The sequence below is a fragment of the Schistocerca piceifrons genome, chromosome 2, assembly GCF_021461385.2.
Source record: "Schistocerca piceifrons isolate TAMUIC-IGC-003096 chromosome 2, iqSchPice1.1, whole genome shotgun sequence".
Classification (NCBI taxonomy): Eukaryota; Metazoa; Arthropoda; class Insecta; order Orthoptera; family Acrididae; genus Schistocerca; species Schistocerca piceifrons.
The window spans coordinates 215651501-215671988 of NC_060139.1; the positions used below are offsets into that span (position 1 = coordinate 215651501).

Sequence of the window (20488 nt, forward strand, 5' to 3'; positions counted from 1 at the left end):
GATGAAAAAGTAACGGGGATTTTTGTTTTTCTTAAAGACTCTTCATTTATTCATCAACATCAGCTTTGTTCCCTTCAAAGTGATCCCACTCGGATATAACAGTCGTGCCAGCGCTTTTTCCAACCCTGAAAGCACTTCTGGAACTCACTTCTCATTACGGTGTTCCTCTAGCAGTTCTCTCTTTCTCTCTCTCTCTCTCTCTCTCTCTCTCTCTCTCTCTCTCTATATATATATATATATATATATATATATATATATATATATATATATATATATATATATATATATCGCCAGTGGTGGCAAAACGACGTCCTTTCATGGTTCTCTTCAGCCTCGGGTATAAAAAGAAGTTACAGGGGGCCATGTGCGGCGAATATGGTGGCTGAGGCAGTACAACGGTTTTTTTTTTTTTTTTTCAAAAAATCACGAACAAGCATTGAATTGTGAGCTGGAGTATTATCGTGATGCAATTCCCACGGGTGGTTTTGCCATAATTCTAGACTTTTCTTAGGTTTGTTTCACACAAACGGCGCATAACTTCCGGGTAGTGTTCCTTATTGACCGTACGACCATAATGCAGGAACTCATGATGCACTGACCGATTGTAATCGAAGAAAACTGCGAGAAAAATCTTAATTGTGATCGAACTTGTCGATTGTTTTTTCGGTCTTGGCTCTTCAGGCAGTTTCTATTGGGACCACTGGGCCTTGACTTCGACGTCATACCTGTACACCCATGTTTCGTTCAAATGGCTCTGAGCACTATGGGACTTAACATCTGAGGTCATCAGTCCCCTAGAACTTAAAACCACTTAGACCTAACCAACCTAAGGACATCATACACATCCATGCCCGAGGCAGGATTCGAACCTGCGACCGGAGTGGTCTCGCGGTTCCAGACTGAAGCGTCTAGAACCGCTCGGCCACGCCGGCCGGCCATGCTTCGTCACCTCCTGTAAACTTCTTTAGATGTTCTGGATCCTCGTCGAATTCATTCAGCAATTGCTGAGCGATGTCAACGCGACATCGGTTTTGGTCGAAATTCAGCAGTTTAGGAACAAACTTTGCAGCTACACGTTTCATGCCCAAAGCATCCGAAAAACTGCTGATGGTGATCGGCGATTTTCCAGAACCATTTTCTTTACTTTTGCCACATTATCGTCAGTAACTGACGAGCTAAGGCGTCCAGGGCGTCTTCAAAGTATTCTCGACCCTCCTTGGAACATTTATACCACTGGTAAACTCTTAACTTACTCATCGTAGATTCGTCAAACGCCACAGTCAACATTTCCAATGCGGTGCTGCGCTTTATTCCAGTTTTCAAACAAAATTTGATGCAAATTCTTTGATCTATCTTTTTAGAAAGTAAAAATTCGCCAAGCACTCGGAAAACACGTATAACCTTTTTGACCGTCAACGATAAACTAACAAGGGGAGGCCGCCAATTGTGAAATTCAGATTCGATTCATACTGCGCATAATAGAAGCTAATGGCCAGAGGTGTAATGTGGCAAAGCACCAAGATGCACTTCTCAGCCGTTGTCGAGAAAATCGACAGTTAAAAGAAACCGTTGCGGTGAAATACTCTCGACGATTAATAATTTTCTACAGCGTCGTGGCGCAGCGGTAAGCGCTCGAGTTCGTAATCCGAAGGCCGCCGGATCGAATCTCGCGCCACGCAATTTTTTTATTATTAGTTTTTTGTAATTAAAAAAAAATATATATATATATATATATATATATAGTATTAATGAATTGCTTATGCATGTTGGTGAAGGCGGATCGCTCTCCAATTGTACCGCCTCCATTTTTCCGTTTTTTTTAACAGGGTGTACCAAAGCTCTTCCGTCCGCACTGATTTTCGACAATGTTATAAGTTGCGCTAGGCACCGCATCTACACCGCATCTACCTTCTTTCGAAGTTAGCAGGCAACTACGCTGTTATGCGGCGGCTCGTTTCGGCCCATTCAACATCTGTCATTCAAGTGTAACGAGCGAGTAACGGAGTTTATATTTCATACCTGCCACAGCAAATTTGTGTTCGTGGGGTCTCTATTCTAATTCGAACGTTTGACTTACGCTATACGTATTCGTTTCGGAATATCGTTTCTGCGCCTTCCGTCAACTATACGTGGTTAACATTATGAAGACAATTTAGCCCGCATCTCGTGGTCGTGCGGTAGCGTTCTCGCTTCCCACGCCCGGGTTCCCGCGTTCGATTCCCGGCGGGGTCAGGGATTTTCTCTGCCTCGTGATGGCTGGGTGTTGTGTGCTGTCCTTACGTTAGTTAGGTTTAAGTAGTTCTAAGTTCTAGGGGACTGATGACCATAGATGTTAAGTCGCATAGTGCTCAGAGCCATTTGAACCATTTTGAAAACAATTAATAACATTTTTGAAATACAACTTTGTTTGCGGAAAACATAATGATGTTCGAAGTCGCCAGTTTTTCCACGACAAACGAGATTCAACAACTTATTATATGCATAATTGTTGCAACTGATTGCCGGGAATTATATATAACATTTGAATTACAAAAAACAAATACTAAAAAAAAAAGTTGCATGGTGCGAGATTCGATCCGTCGACCTTCGGATTACAAACCAGAGCGCTTACCGCTGCACCACGACGCTGTAGAGAATTATTAATCGTCGAGAGTATTTCACCGCAACGGTTTCTTTTAACTGTCGATTTTCTCGACAACGGCTGAGAAGTGCATCTTGGTGCTTTGCCACATTACACCTCTGGCCATGAGCTTTTATTATGCGCAGTATGAATCGAATCTGAATTTCACAATTGGCGGCCTCCCCTTGTAAGTATTCAAAACAGCTGAAAACGCAAACATAGATCAGCAATATGTGCACCAACACAGATGTATAAAGCCTGCGAAATTAAAAATTCCCGTTAGGTTTTTTTTATCACATCTCATATTTAATAACTGACAAAACAATATGGCTGGAGACCTCTGTGCAGACTTTTCAGCCTATGTTGTGAGAAGCTCATATTACCTATTTTTCGTCGGGGTGTAAAGGGAATCCCCAACAGGGCTGGCAAGTAAATTGGCAGTCGGCACGCCAGCGCATCGGCGTAGCGGTTGCTCCACAGGCTGGCGCAGTGTCTTCGCAGGCTGGCCGAGTCTATGTAACGGGACGGCGGTGTGAATGACTCCACGCGAAGGCGGGGCTCGCAGCCAGAACACCAATCGCCTCGGAATGCCGCTGGGACCATCGAAAGCGCGAACTGCGGAAGTTGCCGTCGCAAGGACGTCTCGGAAATGGCGCATAGCCTCTCCGGAGACACGTGGAGCCTCATCTCGTATCCTGCACCTCGCCGAAACTGCTTTCCTGACGTATGCCGCTCTACACTCATGCTCATAAATGAAGGATAATGCTGATACATGGTGAAACAACGCTCTGGTGGGCGGTTTGGGGGTTTAAATCACCTCGGGGTATGACCATGCGGTGCATTTGACCTGCGGTCGTCGCACGGTGGCGCTGGCAGCAGTCCACATACGCAGAGGTGTGTTGGTCCGTGTCAGAGTACGGTGCAACGAGTGTGTAGACGTTTTCAGACGTGCTAATGGTGACTGTGTGTTGAAAATGGCTCAAAGAACACATATCGATGACGTTGTGAGGGGTAGAATACTAGGGCGACTGGAGGCTGGTCAAACACAGCAGGTCGTAGCACGGGCCCTCCTTGTGCCACAAAGTGTGATCTCAGGATTATGGCAACGATCCCAGCAGACGGGAAAAGTGTCTAGCCGCTACAGTACGGGACGTACACAGTATACAAAACTACAAGAAGACCGATATCTCACCATCAGTGCCAGTAGACGGCCACGGAGTACCGCAGGTAGCCTTGCTCGGGACCTTACTGCAGCCACTGGAACAGTTGTCTCCAGACACACAATCTACAGACGACTGAACAGACGTGGTTTATTCGCTCGGAGACCTGAAAGGTGCATTCCACTGATCCCTGGTCACAGGAGAGCCCGTAAAGCCTGGTGTCAAGAACGCAGTACATGGTCATTGGAACAGCGGTCCCAGGTTATGTTCACGGACGAGTCCAGGTATAGTCTGAACAGTGATTCTCGCCGGGTTTTCATACGGAATGAACCAGGAACCAGATACCAACCCCTTAATGTCCTTGAAAGGGACCTGTATGGAGGTCGTGGTTTGATGGTGCGGGGTGGGATTATGATTGGTGCACGTACACCCCTGCATGTCTTTCACAGAGGAACTGTAACAGGTCAGGTGTATCGGGACGCCATTTTGCACCAGTATGTCCGCCACATTTGCGCAGTGGGTCCCACCTTCCTCCTGATGGATGACAACGCACGGCCCCACCGAGCTACCATCGTGGAGGAGTACCTTGAAACAGAAGATATCACGCGAATGGAGTGGCCTGCCTGTTCTCCAGACCTAAACCCCATCGAGCACGTCTGGGATGCTCTCGGTCGACGTATCGCTGCAGATCTTGAAACCCCTACGACACTTCAGGCACTGGTGCAAGAATGGGAGGCTATACCCCAGCAGCTGCTCGACAACCCGATCCAGAGTATGCCAACCCGTAGTGCGGCCTGTGTGCGTGTGGATGGCTATCATATCCCATATTGCTGTCGGGGTACATGCACAGGAAACAATGATGTTTTGTAGCACATGTGTTTCGGGACGGTCTTCTTAGCTTATCACCAATACCGTGGACTTACAGATCTGTGTCGTGTGTGTTCCCTATGTGCTTATGCTATTAGCGCCAGTTTTCTGTAGTACCACGTTGTGTGGCATCACATTCTGCAATTATCCTTAATTTATGAGCTTGAGTGTAGAAACAGGAGTCACAAAAAACGAAAGTGGGAGTATTGGGGGTTAACATCTCGTCGACGATGAGATCATTACTGCCGGAGCACAACTGAGGATTGGCCGGCCGAAGTGGCCGTGCGGTTAAAGGCACTGCAGTCTGGAACCGCAAGACCGCTACGGTCGCAGGTTCGAATCCTGCCTCGGGCATGGATATTTGTGATGTCCTTAGGTTAGTTAGGTTTAATTAGTTCTAAGTTCTAGGGGACTAATGACCTCAGCAGTTGAGTCCCATAGTGCTCAGAGCCATTTTGAACAACTGAGGATTGGAGAGGGTCGGGGCAGGAAGTCGGCTGTAGACATTGCAAAGAAACGGTTCTAGCATTCCTCGCTTACCATCAAATAATAAATAAATTTGAATGGCCAGACGGAGAATTTGATCGAGAGATGCAAAGACGAGGCGTAACATCTGGAGTCCAACCTACGTCCTCAGATATTTGCTGGATGCATTACAGCCTTTGTCTTCCTTCACAGTTTTTATTTTTTACAGCTCCTCCGAGTACCACTGCTGTTACTAATTAATAAATGCATAAAATCAGGACAAAAATGGCTCTGAGCACTATGGGACTTAACTTCTGTGGTCATCAGTCTCCTAGAACTTAGAACTACTTAAACCTAACTAACCTAAGGACATCACACACATCCATGCCCAAGGCAGGATACGAACCTGCGACCGTAGCGGTCGCACGTTTCCAGACTGTGGCGCCTAGAACCGCTCGGCCACCCAGGCCGGCAAAATCAGGGCAAATTCGTACAACATTAAAGCTGATCTCTGCGTTAAATGTAACCACAACGATAAACCAAAAGTCACGTGTCATTTCGTTGATGTTGCGAGGTACCCTATGCTCGTTACATGTCATACGCGCAAAGAAAGTTGACACGCGGCGCGGTGTCTGATGGGAACGACTGTAAGTAGGAAAATGGCTGTAAGGTCGCTTCCAGCAGCCCCCGCGGCAGGTGTCAGCTTAGTTTGCGGATACAGTGGGTGTTCATACTAAATGGCCATGTCACATTTGTTTGCTGCTGACGCACTTTCTATTGTGAACATAACTGAAAGAATAGATTATTGAGGAAATCTGGCTGAGGTCTGGTGTTGTCGCATTGTTTCACCCTTTATTACGATAATCTTCTTCAACATTCCACGATCCAGATTCTTTCGCCATTCCATTTCGTTCTTTTTATTTTCCTATACTTTTTCGTGTTAATTCTTCTTCTTTATTTTTATTTAATTGTACTTGCAGTAGCAGATGAGCCCGCGGGGCAAAATGATGGTGTTCCAGTGCATAGACAACGTGTAAAGAAATATCGAAGTTTGCATTGTTTTGATAATGTTCTAAGCTTAGCAACCGTTTATTAAATCTGGACGAACTCGGGCCGGCAGACAGAAACGCAGCTGTGCGTGGACGCGGCAGGTGCGTCGCAGAGGGCGATGCTCCCGCTGATGCCGAGATGCTGGCGCGCTTTCTCCGCCGGTATGCGAACCATATCGCCAGCAGCCACTCTCGCCTTGGTCGGAAATACTCACAAGAACTTCCGATAGCGCGTCCCACTCGCCCGTCTGAATACTCACGGTGCATCTGACACGGGCTCCGCAGCATTGTGATCATTGTCCGAGACTAAAATACTGTGCCATTCCCTGTTACTTGTGCTAACACGGTGCGTCGTGGTTGTTTCCACTGCGTGGAAATTTCCACGTTACGGATACCGCATCGACACAAATCCTCTGTAAACGAACAAACTTGTCTGTGAAATGCGCCCTTGTCTAGCGACAGGTTTGCCAAACAAGCTCACACGCGTACAAAGTTTGTCAGTTTAACCTCGCTTTGAAGCAGAAGCAGTTAGTATTCGTGTTTTGACAGTAGTGAGAATTGCCCCAAATGCAGACAAAGCAATCCTGGCCCTGACCCTTTGATAGTGCTTAAAGAAGAACAAGAAAACGTCACTGGTCTAGCGAGTGGCTTAAAATGAGAGATTTACCCATGAAAGTCTGCTAAAGGAGATATTACTCTAGGAAACCGATGATTGCATCAACTTTGTTCGAATGAACATTGAAACTTTTAAAAACTTGTTAAGTCCCTCGGAAAAGAGGAAACTTGTCTGTCAGATTCGCTCCGATCTATGTACGGATGGGTCAAACAAGCCGTTCACGTACCAGCAAAGTTTGTCAATTTAACTTTACTTTTGAAGCAGATGCCTTTGTATATGACGCAAATGCAGATAAAGCATTTCTAACACTGGCTCTGTACTTCGCCCGCACATTGAAAAAAAAAAGCAAGCCTGCGAAAATTTATTCTCTTGCACCTTGTTCTCCAACGACAGTTCATTAAAATACTACAACGTGGGTACATATAGCCCACATCATCCGTAGAAGAACCGTAGAACTTAGGTTTCTTTTATTTCAACACAAATAATGTCTGCCATCTTGTCAAATTTTCCTTCAAACAGCATCGTACACGGTCAGATGTAGTACAGTTCGACAGATTGTTTGACCGTGTATGGGCCTTAACAGAATGCGTTATTATTTATAACAGCTGCATTATTGATCATCAGTACAATTAATGACTGCATTCGTCAGAGGAGCAAATAACCATTTTGTCTATCCTGAACTTAATAAAAATAAAAACCACTTCATATCAGTAACAATTTACAGACAATTAATGACTACATTATTCAGAGGAGCGGATAAGTATTTTGTCAGTCTTGAACATAATAAAAATAAAAACTACTTCATATCAGTAACAATTTACAGACAACTATCTCTCTAATGAATGTCGATGAATAGGTTACTGCCGGATTTTGTTAATTACTGCTGCACCTGAATCCTGTAATGGGACAGTACAACATTCTGCAAATCAATTTCACATCACACAATACAAACGTGTGTATCATCAGTATTTTTTCAGGTGGTGCCCACAACTCGTAAGGCACTTGACCTGCTGCTAAAATTCTTTATTTAGCAACCATTTTGGATCGTCTGTCCATCATCGGGTTTTTAAATACATTTACAGCATAACATTAGATGAATATAGTCACTAACGTCAGACAATTATATGATGAATTTGTTAGTGTTGTCACATCGTAATATAAGCAGCTCTTTCTAGCGCAGTTTATATACTGACAATGTACGTTACAAATTCACGGTTTTATTACCTGATGTCAGTGATTCTATATTCGCCTAGTATGATGCTGAAACTGTTTTTAATAACCTGATGATGGTCTGTCGACTGAAACAGGATGTTAAATGAAAAATTTTTAACAGCGGGAGGCAGTTGGGTAATCATGACATTTTTCAAATTTTTCCGTCTGCCATCCGTAGACTATAAATATATTTACACTCAGAACCTTCATTAAAAAGTGCCGTACTTCATTGTTCTCATTTGTAGCTCGTCTCAGAGACTGTAGTCTGCTGTCGTAATACAATCGGGCAAAATAATTTTCAAGCACCATAAATAGGCGCTACAGAGTAATTTGTCTACAAAACGGTATTACTGTACTCTGTGCCCAGCCGCTAACAACACTGGCGATCTAACAACATTCAACCCTCGTAGTACCGTAGTCGTTATGAAGTGAACATCATTTCGAACTTTTCTGCATACACACAAGCTGAAATTTATCTTCGAATGTCACGTTCCTTGATTTTCATTACTAAATTGTTTTAATTTGTAACACCTCTTCATATTTTCCCGCCTTCTTGCATTGTGAAGGCTGCGATCAAATTCGTGTTTGTTACGAAATTATGTGGTGTCAGCATACCAAATGCAAGTGCAACTTCTTCTACGTTCTGCCAACTTCATCTGACAAACTGTACTGGTCATTAAATCTGCTGTAATCCAAAAAGAAATTTAGTGTAATAAACTGTGTTAATACATTGTTAATGTGGGTTAAGCTAGTAGATTCAAGTATCTAAAGGAATTACTTTTTTCTGAAGGAACATCATTGATTAATGAGGCCATTCTGTTCCAAAACCTGAGTTGAGGTTTATTTTGCTCCTTCCTTTTTTTCTTTTATTCAGTGTGTAATAATATTATGCTCTGAAGAATTGTATATTTTCCGGTAGAGTGTTTGTTGTTTCACATAACTGAAGTTATTTTATGCTCCAGAATGCATAGAAAAATATATGTACTAAATGTGTATTCTATCTAGATAATTTTTAACATTTACTTATCTACTACTTGGCCCATTTTTAATAACTACAATTTTTTTTTTCAGTTGCCACATACCTCAGCCCAGTTGAGACACATTGCCACAACATTGATTATTACATCCATGCTGGAGAGGACACTACCAAGACATTCTCAGAAGATGCAATGGCCAGGATCCGTAAGTACTATGCACAACATAATGCTCCGTGTCTTTGATAGTTGTAGTCTGCTCAAACAAAAGGTGGACGGATTCTGGGATGGGCGAGGAGGGGGGGGGGGGGCTGCGGGGAGGGAGCAAGCTCAGCCCACTGACTCTGAGCACACTGGTTGCCAAAGGGGTAAATAGAAAGGACACAGAGGGGTGAAAAACCCACACGTAAGCCCTGTAGTGCTGGCACTACACTTGCGTTTGCAAATCAGTTCATGCTCCAAGCGGCTTTGTTAGTGCCATTTCCTGGCAGCTGTACCAGCTGCCAACTGCTATGTACTGTGCATCTATGAAAGTAAAAACGGAGACAGTGGCATAAAAAAAGCTTAAAATCAAGAGTTATAGCTTCCTGTTGAATGATTGTGCCTGTTGCTACAAATTCCGTGTAGAAAGTTTGGAAGGTAGGAGACGAGATACTGGCAGAAGTAAAGCTGTGAGTACCGGGCGTGAGTCATGCTTCGGTAGCTCAGATGGTAGAGCACTTGCTCGCGAAAGGCAAAGGTCCCGAGTTCGAGTCTCGGTCGGGCACACAGTTTTAATCTGCCAGGAAGTTTCAAATTCCGTGTAGTTCGCATAGGCAGCTCCAAATTAATTGTGGCAATAAAAAGAATGATTAATATTTTGAACGTGTTTTGAGATCTGTAACAATGAATTGCAAGTAGAAATAAATCACTAAGGATCACTCTCATTGTATTCCTCTTCTGTCCACGATTTACCGCTACTGTCCTATTCAGAAACACCAAAAATTTTGTCTATTGAAATTTCGATGACATCGTTGCACCTCCAGTTCTTCCAGTTGTTGGACCTTCCCGCTACAGTACCCTTCCCAGTCGTGTGCAGCTACTAATGGAAGGGATTCACTGGCAGTCCCAAACATATTGTCACTAGTCATGTCCTCTGAAATGTAGCACTCCATAAATAACCTTCTCACTTTGGTCTGTGCCAGTTCAGTCACACTTACAAGACAATTATGAGGCAGCAAGTGGACAACTGTGAGGCTTTTCTATTTTGCCATTTCCTCAACTACATACGACTTTTTAGCAGGTCTGTGTCCTTGAATTAAAGAAACCAGAGCCTGGTTCCTCGCACTCTCGTTATAGGCAACACACTTCCTTTCCAGCCACTGCAACATCTTCACTTTGATGTCATACTGTGTGGGATTTTTTTCCCACCTGTCTGTTATGATATGGAGTGTTGTCCATCACAATGACAGCCGTAGGAGAATATTTTGGAGAATAAGTTTCCCAAATTCATCTGACTATGATAGTCACCTTTTGTTGATTTAGACCATAATTTTAGTTGTGCCTCACTAAAAAACCCCTTCTTCAATCTATCATTTCCAATAATAAGTCTGTTAGAGGTTCCCCACCCCCATGACACTGTCGTCATCCCTCTAACAGCATTTCCCAAGTGTCAAATTAATGTCTATCCAAGTTTCATTGAGGCAGCATATTTCCGTGGCTTCTTCCCTAATATGTTTCATTTCTACAATGAAACACAACTGCCAGTCAATAGTGTCTCCACACTCTAGCAACATAGAATTCTTGTTCTGAACTTTTTTCCTGAGTCCATCTGATCTTTTCCTCGAGTAATGATCCAAGTTTCCATAAACTGGGAGAAATCCTCTTCACCAAGTAGAAGTCTTCGATTGTTTTCTCGTGACACCCTGTTGAAGCTATCCAACTGTATTTTCCAGTAGATCTTGGCTTAAGTGAAAGAGAATTTAAAAAAGAAAAAATAGTTGCAACTAACAAGGAGAGGTCCCAAGGGATGGGAAAACTTTTGGAGACCACCTATACTGTTATGCAGGTTATGGGACCAGGTATCACATTCTGTAATCACAATTAACTGGGTAAAGATAATGATGACAGTCATTTCCATAAAGATGTAAAAATGTTGGCTTGTAATGGGATTTATTTTTTCTTACCCACTACATTCAGCATACCTGCCAAATAATTTAACCACTACACCATAGTGTGGTTTCAAAAATCGATGTTATTATTGCAATATTACAGACCCACCTGGGTAAAGGGTGCACAACCTACACAACCACATATGTTGTTACAAAAAGGCAATTACACCCCTGAAGACCTCTCCTTGTAAGGGAAACAGAACCAGAATTCTGAAAATAAATAATGGTGCTTTTACACATGCAAACAAAATGACCACTTTAAAATAATTCAGGCTATGGAGACGGCAGTTTCAAGGTATCGTCGACCTGAAAAATTGGAATTGCTTCATCTTGTCAGGCACTTCCACTGAATTTCCAGGATTATCTGCAGAAATTTCTTCTCATAGACCTGAATCTTCCTCCTACGTACATCACTGATTGTCTCATTGGCTGAGAGACACAGTATTAATTATTTTTCTAGTTCCACTCCATAAAGTACTATCCATTGCCTTCTTGGAGGAGGGGAAAGTGTCTCTGGCAGTGCCTGTGATGGACCAGAAACTGATTTGTCACTCATTGCGAGATATATTACTTTGTGACACTGCACAGCATGCAAAACAAACACTTTGCAGTAGCTACAAATGCAACATTCTGTTAGATCTCTTGAGGTTGGCAGTGGACAGACAGAAAACATGAGCAGGCCGAAATTGATTGAATTCCACCAGTCGAGAACTAGAGAACTCTTGTTCATCTCTTTAGTTACATCTCAGGTTACCTACAAAGCGACTTTTGTTCTTACAAGATTCTGGAGCAAATGGAACTGCGTATGCTAACAGCAACACCGTCCATCCTCTTAAAATACTTCTTTGTTCAAAATTAATATAGACATATTACCGCTAACACATAGTTGTAGCATCACCATAGAAAACTTTTACTCATTAGCTTGTCATTAATGGCTGAACACTACTGTGAGAGGAAAGCAGAGTACTCAGTTGTTTGCCTGTGTAAACACATGGTTAAAATTATTACTAGCTACAGCAGTGATAATGAATGTATTGTCCAGACAGAAATGAATGAGGCTGGAGGGACATTTGGACATGACTGTTTCATCCTCAATACTTTAGCCAAGTTCCTGATAGTGCCCTTCTTCAAATTATGTAACAAAGAAATGGAAATAACAGGACTTCATAAAACACCAGCCATTATTAAAAAAAAATAATACTACTGACAGGAACTTGCACAGCTCTCAGCACTGAAACCTCATTCACATATCGCTCATAGCCTGGAGACTGCTAAACGTGGAAAACTTTTATTCATTTATTTTTCATCCTTTGATCACTGTTTGTAGTGATAGGCCTCTTGTGTTGGTTGGGCTATACGTGGATGAGTAAACAAAGTATTTGGTATTTACGTAAAAATATACACTCTAAGAACAAAAAAATGACACATCATGATGGAATTGTCCAAATGGGACGGAAGTTGCTAGATGTGCAGTACATGTGCAGACAAACAAAATAATTAGAATTTCAGAAAAATTGGATAGTTTATTCAAGAGAAAGAGCTTCACAATTTGAGCTAGTCAATAATGCATTGGACCAACTCTGGCTCTTATGCAAGCAGTTATTTGGCTTGGCATTGATTGACAGAGTTGTTAGATTCCCTCCTGAGAGATAATGTGCCATATTCTGGCCAATTGGCACATTAGGTTGTCAAAATCCTGAGTTCATTGCAGGGTCCTGCCCATAATGCTCCAAATGTTCTCATGTGGGGGGAGATCCAGTGACCTTGCTGGCAGGTGTGAAAACAAGCAGCAGAAACTCACCATGTGTGAGCGTTCATTATCTTGACAAAATGTAAGCCCAGGATGGCTTGCCATGAAGGGCAACAAAATGGGGCCTTTAATATTGTCAACACATCACTGTGCTGTAAGAATGCTGCAGATGACAAGCAAAGGGGTCCTGCTTTGAAATAAAATGACACCCCAAACCAATGCACCTGGCTGTTGGGCCATATGGTGGATGACAGTCTGGTTGGTATCCCACTATTGCCTGCGTTAGCTTCAGACACGTCTTTGCTAGTCATCGGGGCTCAATTCGAAGTGGTGCTAATCACTGAAGACAATTCTACTCCAGTCAATGAGATTCCAGTCCGAAGACATATCTGGACTGCAATGGGATACCAACCTGTCATTCGCTATATGGCCCAACAACCAGGAGTGATGGTGTGGGATGCCATTTGTTTTCATAGCAGGATCCCTTTGGTTGTCATCCAAGGCACCCTTACAGCACAGCAGTATGTCAATGATATTCTGTGCCCCGTTTTGTTGACCTTCATGGCAAGCCATCCTGGGCTTATGTTTCAGCAATATAATATCTGACCACAAGTGGTGAGAGTTTCTATAGCTTGTCTTCGTGCTTGTCAACCATACCTTGGCCAGCAAGGTCGGCAGTTTCCTCTCCAATTGAGAATGTTTGGAGCACTGTGGGCAGAACCTAAAAACCATTGTGGTCTTTTGACGATCTAATGCCCATTGGACAAAATTTGGCACTATATCCATCGGGAGGACATCCAACAACTCTTATCAATCAATGACAAGCCAAATAACTAGATGTAGACCAACATGTTATTGACTTGCTCAATTTGTGAAGCTCTTTCTCTTGAAGAACTCATCCAATTTTTCTGTAGTTGTGATCATTTGTTTGTGTGCATATGTACCACATCACATGTAGTGATTTCCATCACATTCAGGTAATTCCTTTGTGATGTGTCCTTTTTTTGTCTTAGAGTATGTTTACAATATTTTGCAGGTATTTTTAAGATTAGAGTTTTCACAGTACAAATAAAACACACATACATACACACACAAAGTAGTATCACACAGAGTTAAGACATATACCAGTATATACAGTTGATATTAATATAATAGAGGGAAACATTCCACGTGGGAAAAATATAATGTTTGTGTTTGTTTGTGTGTCTATCGACCTGCCAGCGCTTTCGTTTGGTAAGTCACATCAACCACGTATATACAGTTGTGCACACGTGCAGTGGCCGGCACAACATCTTTATATTGAATTTGTAAAAAAAACCTATTATTTGAGGATTTTGTATTCTTGCACCTAAGAACTCCCGTACATTGTAACAACAAGCTGAGACAAAATCATACCTTAGTTTTTGCCAGAAAGCAGACACCATTTTAAAGTTGTTTATACTACATGGCAGATTGTTATATACATCTAGCCATTTCAGGATCTTTGTCACTTAACATAGGTCTGTTTGTATACTTGTGGTGGAGATCTTTACACCTAGCATTGTAATTATGTGTATTTTTGTTCAGCAAAGCTGTGCAGCTAATTAAAAAAAAAGAAGAAAACATAATTGCTTCAAATATGTCCAGAGCAGGCACTGCTAGTATACATAATTCTTGCCTTGGAGATAGGTTTTCAGTGTGCCTTATAACCTTTTTATGCGGTTTTAAGTAATCTACATGTGTGTATATTGTCCACCTCCATAGCTACGTGGTAAGTGTGGCAGACTACCGTGCAGGTTAGATTCCCGGTACTTCCAGGAATTTTTCCTTGGTGGGAGGACTGATACAGGGTGCACTTGGTGTTTTGGGGTCAAATGAGGAGCTGCTCGACCAATTAGTAATGATTCCAAGGTCAAGAAAACTGACAATGGCTGGGAGAGCAGTGTGCTGACCACATGCTTCTCCATACCACATCTGATGATGCCATTGGCAGAGGACGACATGGCGGCCAGGTGGGCACGACTTGCCAGTTGGGGCCAGAATGTGGCACTTTATCTATCTTACTTGTCTATGTGTGTATCATTTTTCTCATGATAAATTTATTTGTGGCAATTTTGAGCACATTATATCCACATGAGTCTCCCACACCATGAAAGTTTCCACCATCATCCTAGAAAGTGTTGCAATAATTTTCTGAAACACTTGACTCCCAAAGCTTGATATCAAGATCATCTACTTTGGGTGCCATATTCACTTGTAGTCTTATAAAAGTTATTTTGTTTCCAGTTACATTGCAAACCCCCGCCACCCAAATATTTGTATGCCCTCTATAACTCAACTGTGTCCTCATCTCAAGGCCATTTGCAGATACACTAGTGACTATCGAAGATATGTCATCAACATATACAATCATTTTTCATTTATAGGTTCTGGTATGTCAGTTACATATAGGATCAATAGTCCTATTGTGGTACACTACGTTTTTACACCTTTGAATGTTGAATGCATATTTTCCAATCTGTTTCCCATTTTATATTTTATCTGTACACATCATTGCCTATTTTCAGTAAATGTTTTCACTTTTGCCAACATTCATCCCAAGAGAATCAGCAAATGTATTGATATTTAAAACAATTTTTATTTATTTTTCAATTTCAGTTACACATTTTTAATTACATGTCGTGTTTTGATCAGTCTGAATCTCAGAACTAAAAACCAAATACCTTCCATCTAATATTGCATAATAGAAGGTAGAGAAGAAATACATATAGATTTTACCTAAGTAGTTGCAGCAGCATCATCTTTCTTGCCTGTTCAGAAACTCTTTTACAACAACAGTCAATGTTGTAAAAAGGTTATCTGGTGGAGGCAGGTGAGAGGGAGAAAGAAAGAATGGGGAAGGGGAAAAATGGAATGAGAGTGATTGGCATAGGGGAAAGGAAGCTGGTAGGTTGAGTGGTAGGGATGTCATGAGTTTAACAAAGCAGCAACATGCTAAAACTATATAAAGCACAGTTACGTAAATATTCTCATTAAAGTATTAAAAGTCTATAATAATGAATGTGTAAACTATAAATAGTAAAATTATAAAATGGGGCAAGGAGGATTGAGAGCAGGGAAAGAAGACGGGGGGGGGGGGGGGGGATAGTGGTTGTTATTGGTTTAACGAGAGAAGGTATTATACTAAAATTGCAAGATATAACTTATATAATTTTTTCCATTAAAATATTGAAAGTTTAGACCAGTGGACATGTAAAAGGGATAAAATAGTCTGTCATTGCAACTACAAAAAATGGCTACACAAATGAAGAATATAAAAAGTAATATTATATAAAAATTCCTGTTAAAACATTAAAGTATAGAATAATTGATGTATAAATAGTAAAAGACATAAAGACCATAAAAGTATAGAATTATGTAGAGTGCCTAGAACTGAATTAAGTGCTTTAAATGTAAAAATATTTTAAAATATTGAATGTATAAACCCATGAAAAGTATGAAAAATTAATTATATAAGTGAAACTATGTGTGGCAACTAAAGTTACAGGGAACAGGTTATGGCAGGTGAAGGTAATTGCATTTTCCTCTGCTTGCTGGCATTGTATGGTACACAGTTTTACGAAATGTATGCCCCCAGTCTGCACACTGGCTTGTTGCTAGAATGGTGTGTGAGCGGATCCACTGCTGTTGTCCCTTCTCAGCGAGTGGGACTGTTTCTCATACATGCACTGCATCGAGGTGGGTGATTGGAAGAGGCCTTGAAAGTTTCTAAAAATGCACTGTTAATAAAATCATTCTGCAGGTTTAATGTGTTGCCAGCCTCTTGCAGATGATATGTAAAAACTTCAATCATTGCAATATTGTCCGGAGGTGTCCTGTAAGTTCAATGTGCAGCACATCCAAATCTGTATCAATGGTTCCAACAGTGTGCTTCAATGTTAGATGTTCAGCAGATGCTATTTTATTATTGAGAACTGAAGTGAGGCCTTTGAAGCATATTCCAAACGTCCTGCCTGTTTGGCCTACATGAACTTTTGGACATTTTCCACACATTAGTTTATATAGACTGGCTACCATAAATTTTGAGTATTTTTCATACAGTTATTTATATATAATTCTTTCCTACTTATTTTAATTATTAGTTGGTACATATTTCGCTCTGCTTTATTTTAGATCTGTAGATGATTCAGAATGATCAAAACATGTCATGTAATTAAAGATGTGCAACTGAGATTGAAGAATACATGAGAATTTATTCAATAATATTATCTTATTTGCCATACCTTTCACTGAATTACATTACACTTTGTATGGTTCAGTTGGTCTTTTTGGTTCTTATGAATGTTAAATGAGTGTTACATACTGGAACAAATTGTTACCAGTATGAAGTTTGCTGACAGGGTAGTGTGGTTGGTGTGATCATTTTACACTGATTTTTAGTTCCTCAAATCATGAATTCTGCTCCAGTAACTATTCAGAGATGATTCTTCTTGCACATGATAGACTATTGCGAAGAAATGCATCATACCAGTCTTTGGACTGAAGATCACAACAACAATCAAAACTAACAAAGGAAAGCCCTTACTGGGTTTGTTTCAGTTGTGAGGTACATAGATAAGTAAGTTAGTGATCACAACTTTGAGATTCACCTACCTTTTGTAAAATATTTGTTTAGATTTGATTAAAAGATCCATATATGCTGCTAATCAGAAACTGATTTTGACTGTAGAAGAGTATTTGCCAGAAGACTTCCTGAAGCTCTTGAAAACCAAATTTGCAAGCCAATTAGTAGGTGCGTAATTCATCACTTGCAAAGTATTTTTTGCAAGACAAGTGTTGTTCTTTGTAAATGAAATATTAATTTGTGATTGATTGATTGACCAATGTTCTGGATTATTTCAGGCAGTCATTAAGAAATACCTGCAGATATTTAATACTTACAAAATGTATAATCATAAGGTTTTCTTATGAATATTTTACTTGCCTTAAGTAAGTCTAAAAATTATTTTTTGGTTTAACAGTTATTATACCTCTATATTTTCTGCAGACATGGGTCGTGCTATGATAGCACTCTTCATTGTGGCATTTATTGCTATATTTGTCGCCTTCTGGACTGGAGTTGCTGGTTGCTGGAGAAGATCACCAGGAAATGTGACTGCCACTGCGATAATGATGCTGCTGGCATGTAAGTTCCCAGTAAATTGATTAACATTTAAATACTGTAATATTAAAAATATTGTTTTATTGTGATTAATATATGAAATTACTGAAATATCTGTTAGACATGGATTTAGTACTGAACATCATCATTTTGCTTGACCTATTTTCGTTATTTTGTGTGAGCTGTTTTACTTGCTACATTTCAGTGCTCTCTCTCTTTATATCTACCTATCTATCTATCTCTCTCCCTCTCTCTGTCTCTCTCCCTCCCCTTTTATGTATGAGCCCTGAGCCTGAGACTCAGAGTAAGGTGTTTCTCTCTTCACCTCACTTTCCAGTGTTCATCAGTTTGTTCCTTTCATGTCGTTGCCCCTTTCAGTGGAACTTATTATGTGTCTGAAATTTCCAGATTCTACAGAATTTATTTTGTTACTCTCTGGTGTATAACATTTTAAATATATGGCTATTGGATCTGTTGATGTGTCACATTTTGTAAATCCCACAGTATTTCTTCAGGGCAATTTCTTGACATCATCAGGTGGTGGCTGCTGTTTATTGCTGTCAAGTAGAAATATTGTGGACTTCACAAAATGTGATCTGATGGCAGATCTGAGACCAATATTGTGAACCTATATGCCAAGCAACCCTGAAGATTCATGTAAGTGCATATTTCAGAAAAGGCAATAACGTCATCTGATTTTGAACTAGATCAGAATTTTATTTTCCACCTTTAATCACTATATTTTGCATTGTTCAAATCAACATTTTATAATATGTCACAAGTGAAAAATAAGATTCATTAATCACAGAGTCTACACTGAAAGACATGATAAAAAGTCTTGATGTAGTATACAAACAACACATTTCCAAGATTCGTGTGGTCAGTGGCGTTATCAAGACAAAAGTCATTCAAGAGTATCGGGTTACTACATTTTAACATGACTGTAGCCACAAGTGACTCATAAGCTGGGTATTTAGTTTCAAATATTCATGAGAATAATAACTTAACATAATTTACTACTTAATAGTTTCCTGCAGATAGGTTGTATTTATTTTGGAACAATCTTTTAGATAAGTGACTTTATTACATGTACTTAATCTGACTGTTTACCGGTAAGTTACATTCTGGGCTGTAGTTTGATGAATATGGTTAAACCAATCTCAATTTGTTGTAAAGAAGAGAGTGGTACAGTAACATGTGTTTTGTGTCATAGAAGTATTCCAGACAATGAATCATATGAACAACGTTTTATCTTTTGTGTATATGGGTCCACAGCTCTGCAAATTCCTTGAGGGAAGTCATTGTCATGCATAGGCTATTCTTATTTTTAAAATAAGCATGAAATAAAGTGTTCGTTTCCAAAATAAAAACACCATACACAGGACAATGACTTCCCTCTAGACAGTGTTTTATCATAAGAGGACGCATCTAAATGAACTGTTAAGTTATGGCAGTTAATGAAGTTGAAAGTTGGTAGTGGATCAAAAGCTGCTATACTTGAAATAGACTTTGATGATGATTGACTTTTTACACTGTGGAGTGGACACTGTTACAGGTACATGGAGATTCATTAGAATGAATCTTACAGTGTCATATAGTTAATAACCATAAGTGTGACCCCTGTTATTGAACATACAGTGTAAAGTAGACTTATTATCTGACATTAATTGTGTTGTTCAGATGCTCAGAGTTAAACTATCAAGGTTTTGAGAATTTTATTGTCAACATGGCACAGCGTAAAAAGGTGTTGTGTAGTCACATAGTTTTATAGTGAACTAAAACACTTAAGATGAGCGTAACTAGTTAGTTGTGAAATGGAGAAAAATATTCCAGTATAAGATTTTCACTCTGCAGCGGAGTGTGCACTGATATGAAACTTCCTGGTAGTTTAAAACTGTGTGCCGGACCAAAACTCGAACTCGAGAACATTGCATTCTGCGGGCAAGTGCTCTACCAACTGAGCTACCCAAGCACAAGTCATAACCCATCCTCACAGCTTTCCTTCTGCCAATACCTCACCTCCTACCTTCCAAACTTCAGCAGAAGCTCTCCTACGAAACTTGCAGAACTAGCACTCCTGGAAGAAAGGATATTGCGGAGACATGGCTTTGCCACAGCCTGAGGGATGTTTCCAGAATGTTCGAGTCTCGGTCTGGCACACAGCTTTATCTACCAGGAAGTTCCGAAAAAATTTTTTATGTAAATTTCCTCAGTATGAGAAATCCCTGATAGAACCAGTAGTAACTTTTTTATCTATAAATCAAATACTGTTGGAGAAAAATACATGATCTAAATCAGTGCTCGTCAAACTGCAGACCATGGGCAGCATGTGGCCTGAATCAAGTATTCATGCAGCCTTCAGTTCTCAGCCACATTTTATAATAATATGCACCTAGTAACTAACAGCTGAATCCAAAAACATCAATTAATGGTAAGAGCTTCTTAAGAGTGTAGTTTTTTCCTGCTCAGTAACAAAGAAAGATTC

General features: G+C 40.6%; 1 protein-coding gene across 2 annotated transcripts in view; it reads left to right on the plus strand.

The window, feature by feature from the left end:
- The window catches only part of LOC124776330, a 319804-nt gene that overhangs the window by 278782 nt on the left and 20534 nt on the right, over positions 1-20488 (plus strand). For both annotated transcript variants that reach the window (XM_047251268.1, XM_047251269.1), the window contains exons 3-4: positions 9061-9171; positions 17890-18027. In XM_047251268.1, coding sequence (XP_047107224.1) covers positions 9061-9171; positions 17890-18027 — 249 coding nt within the window. The remainder of the gene's footprint in view (positions 1-9060; positions 9172-17889; positions 18028-20488) is intronic.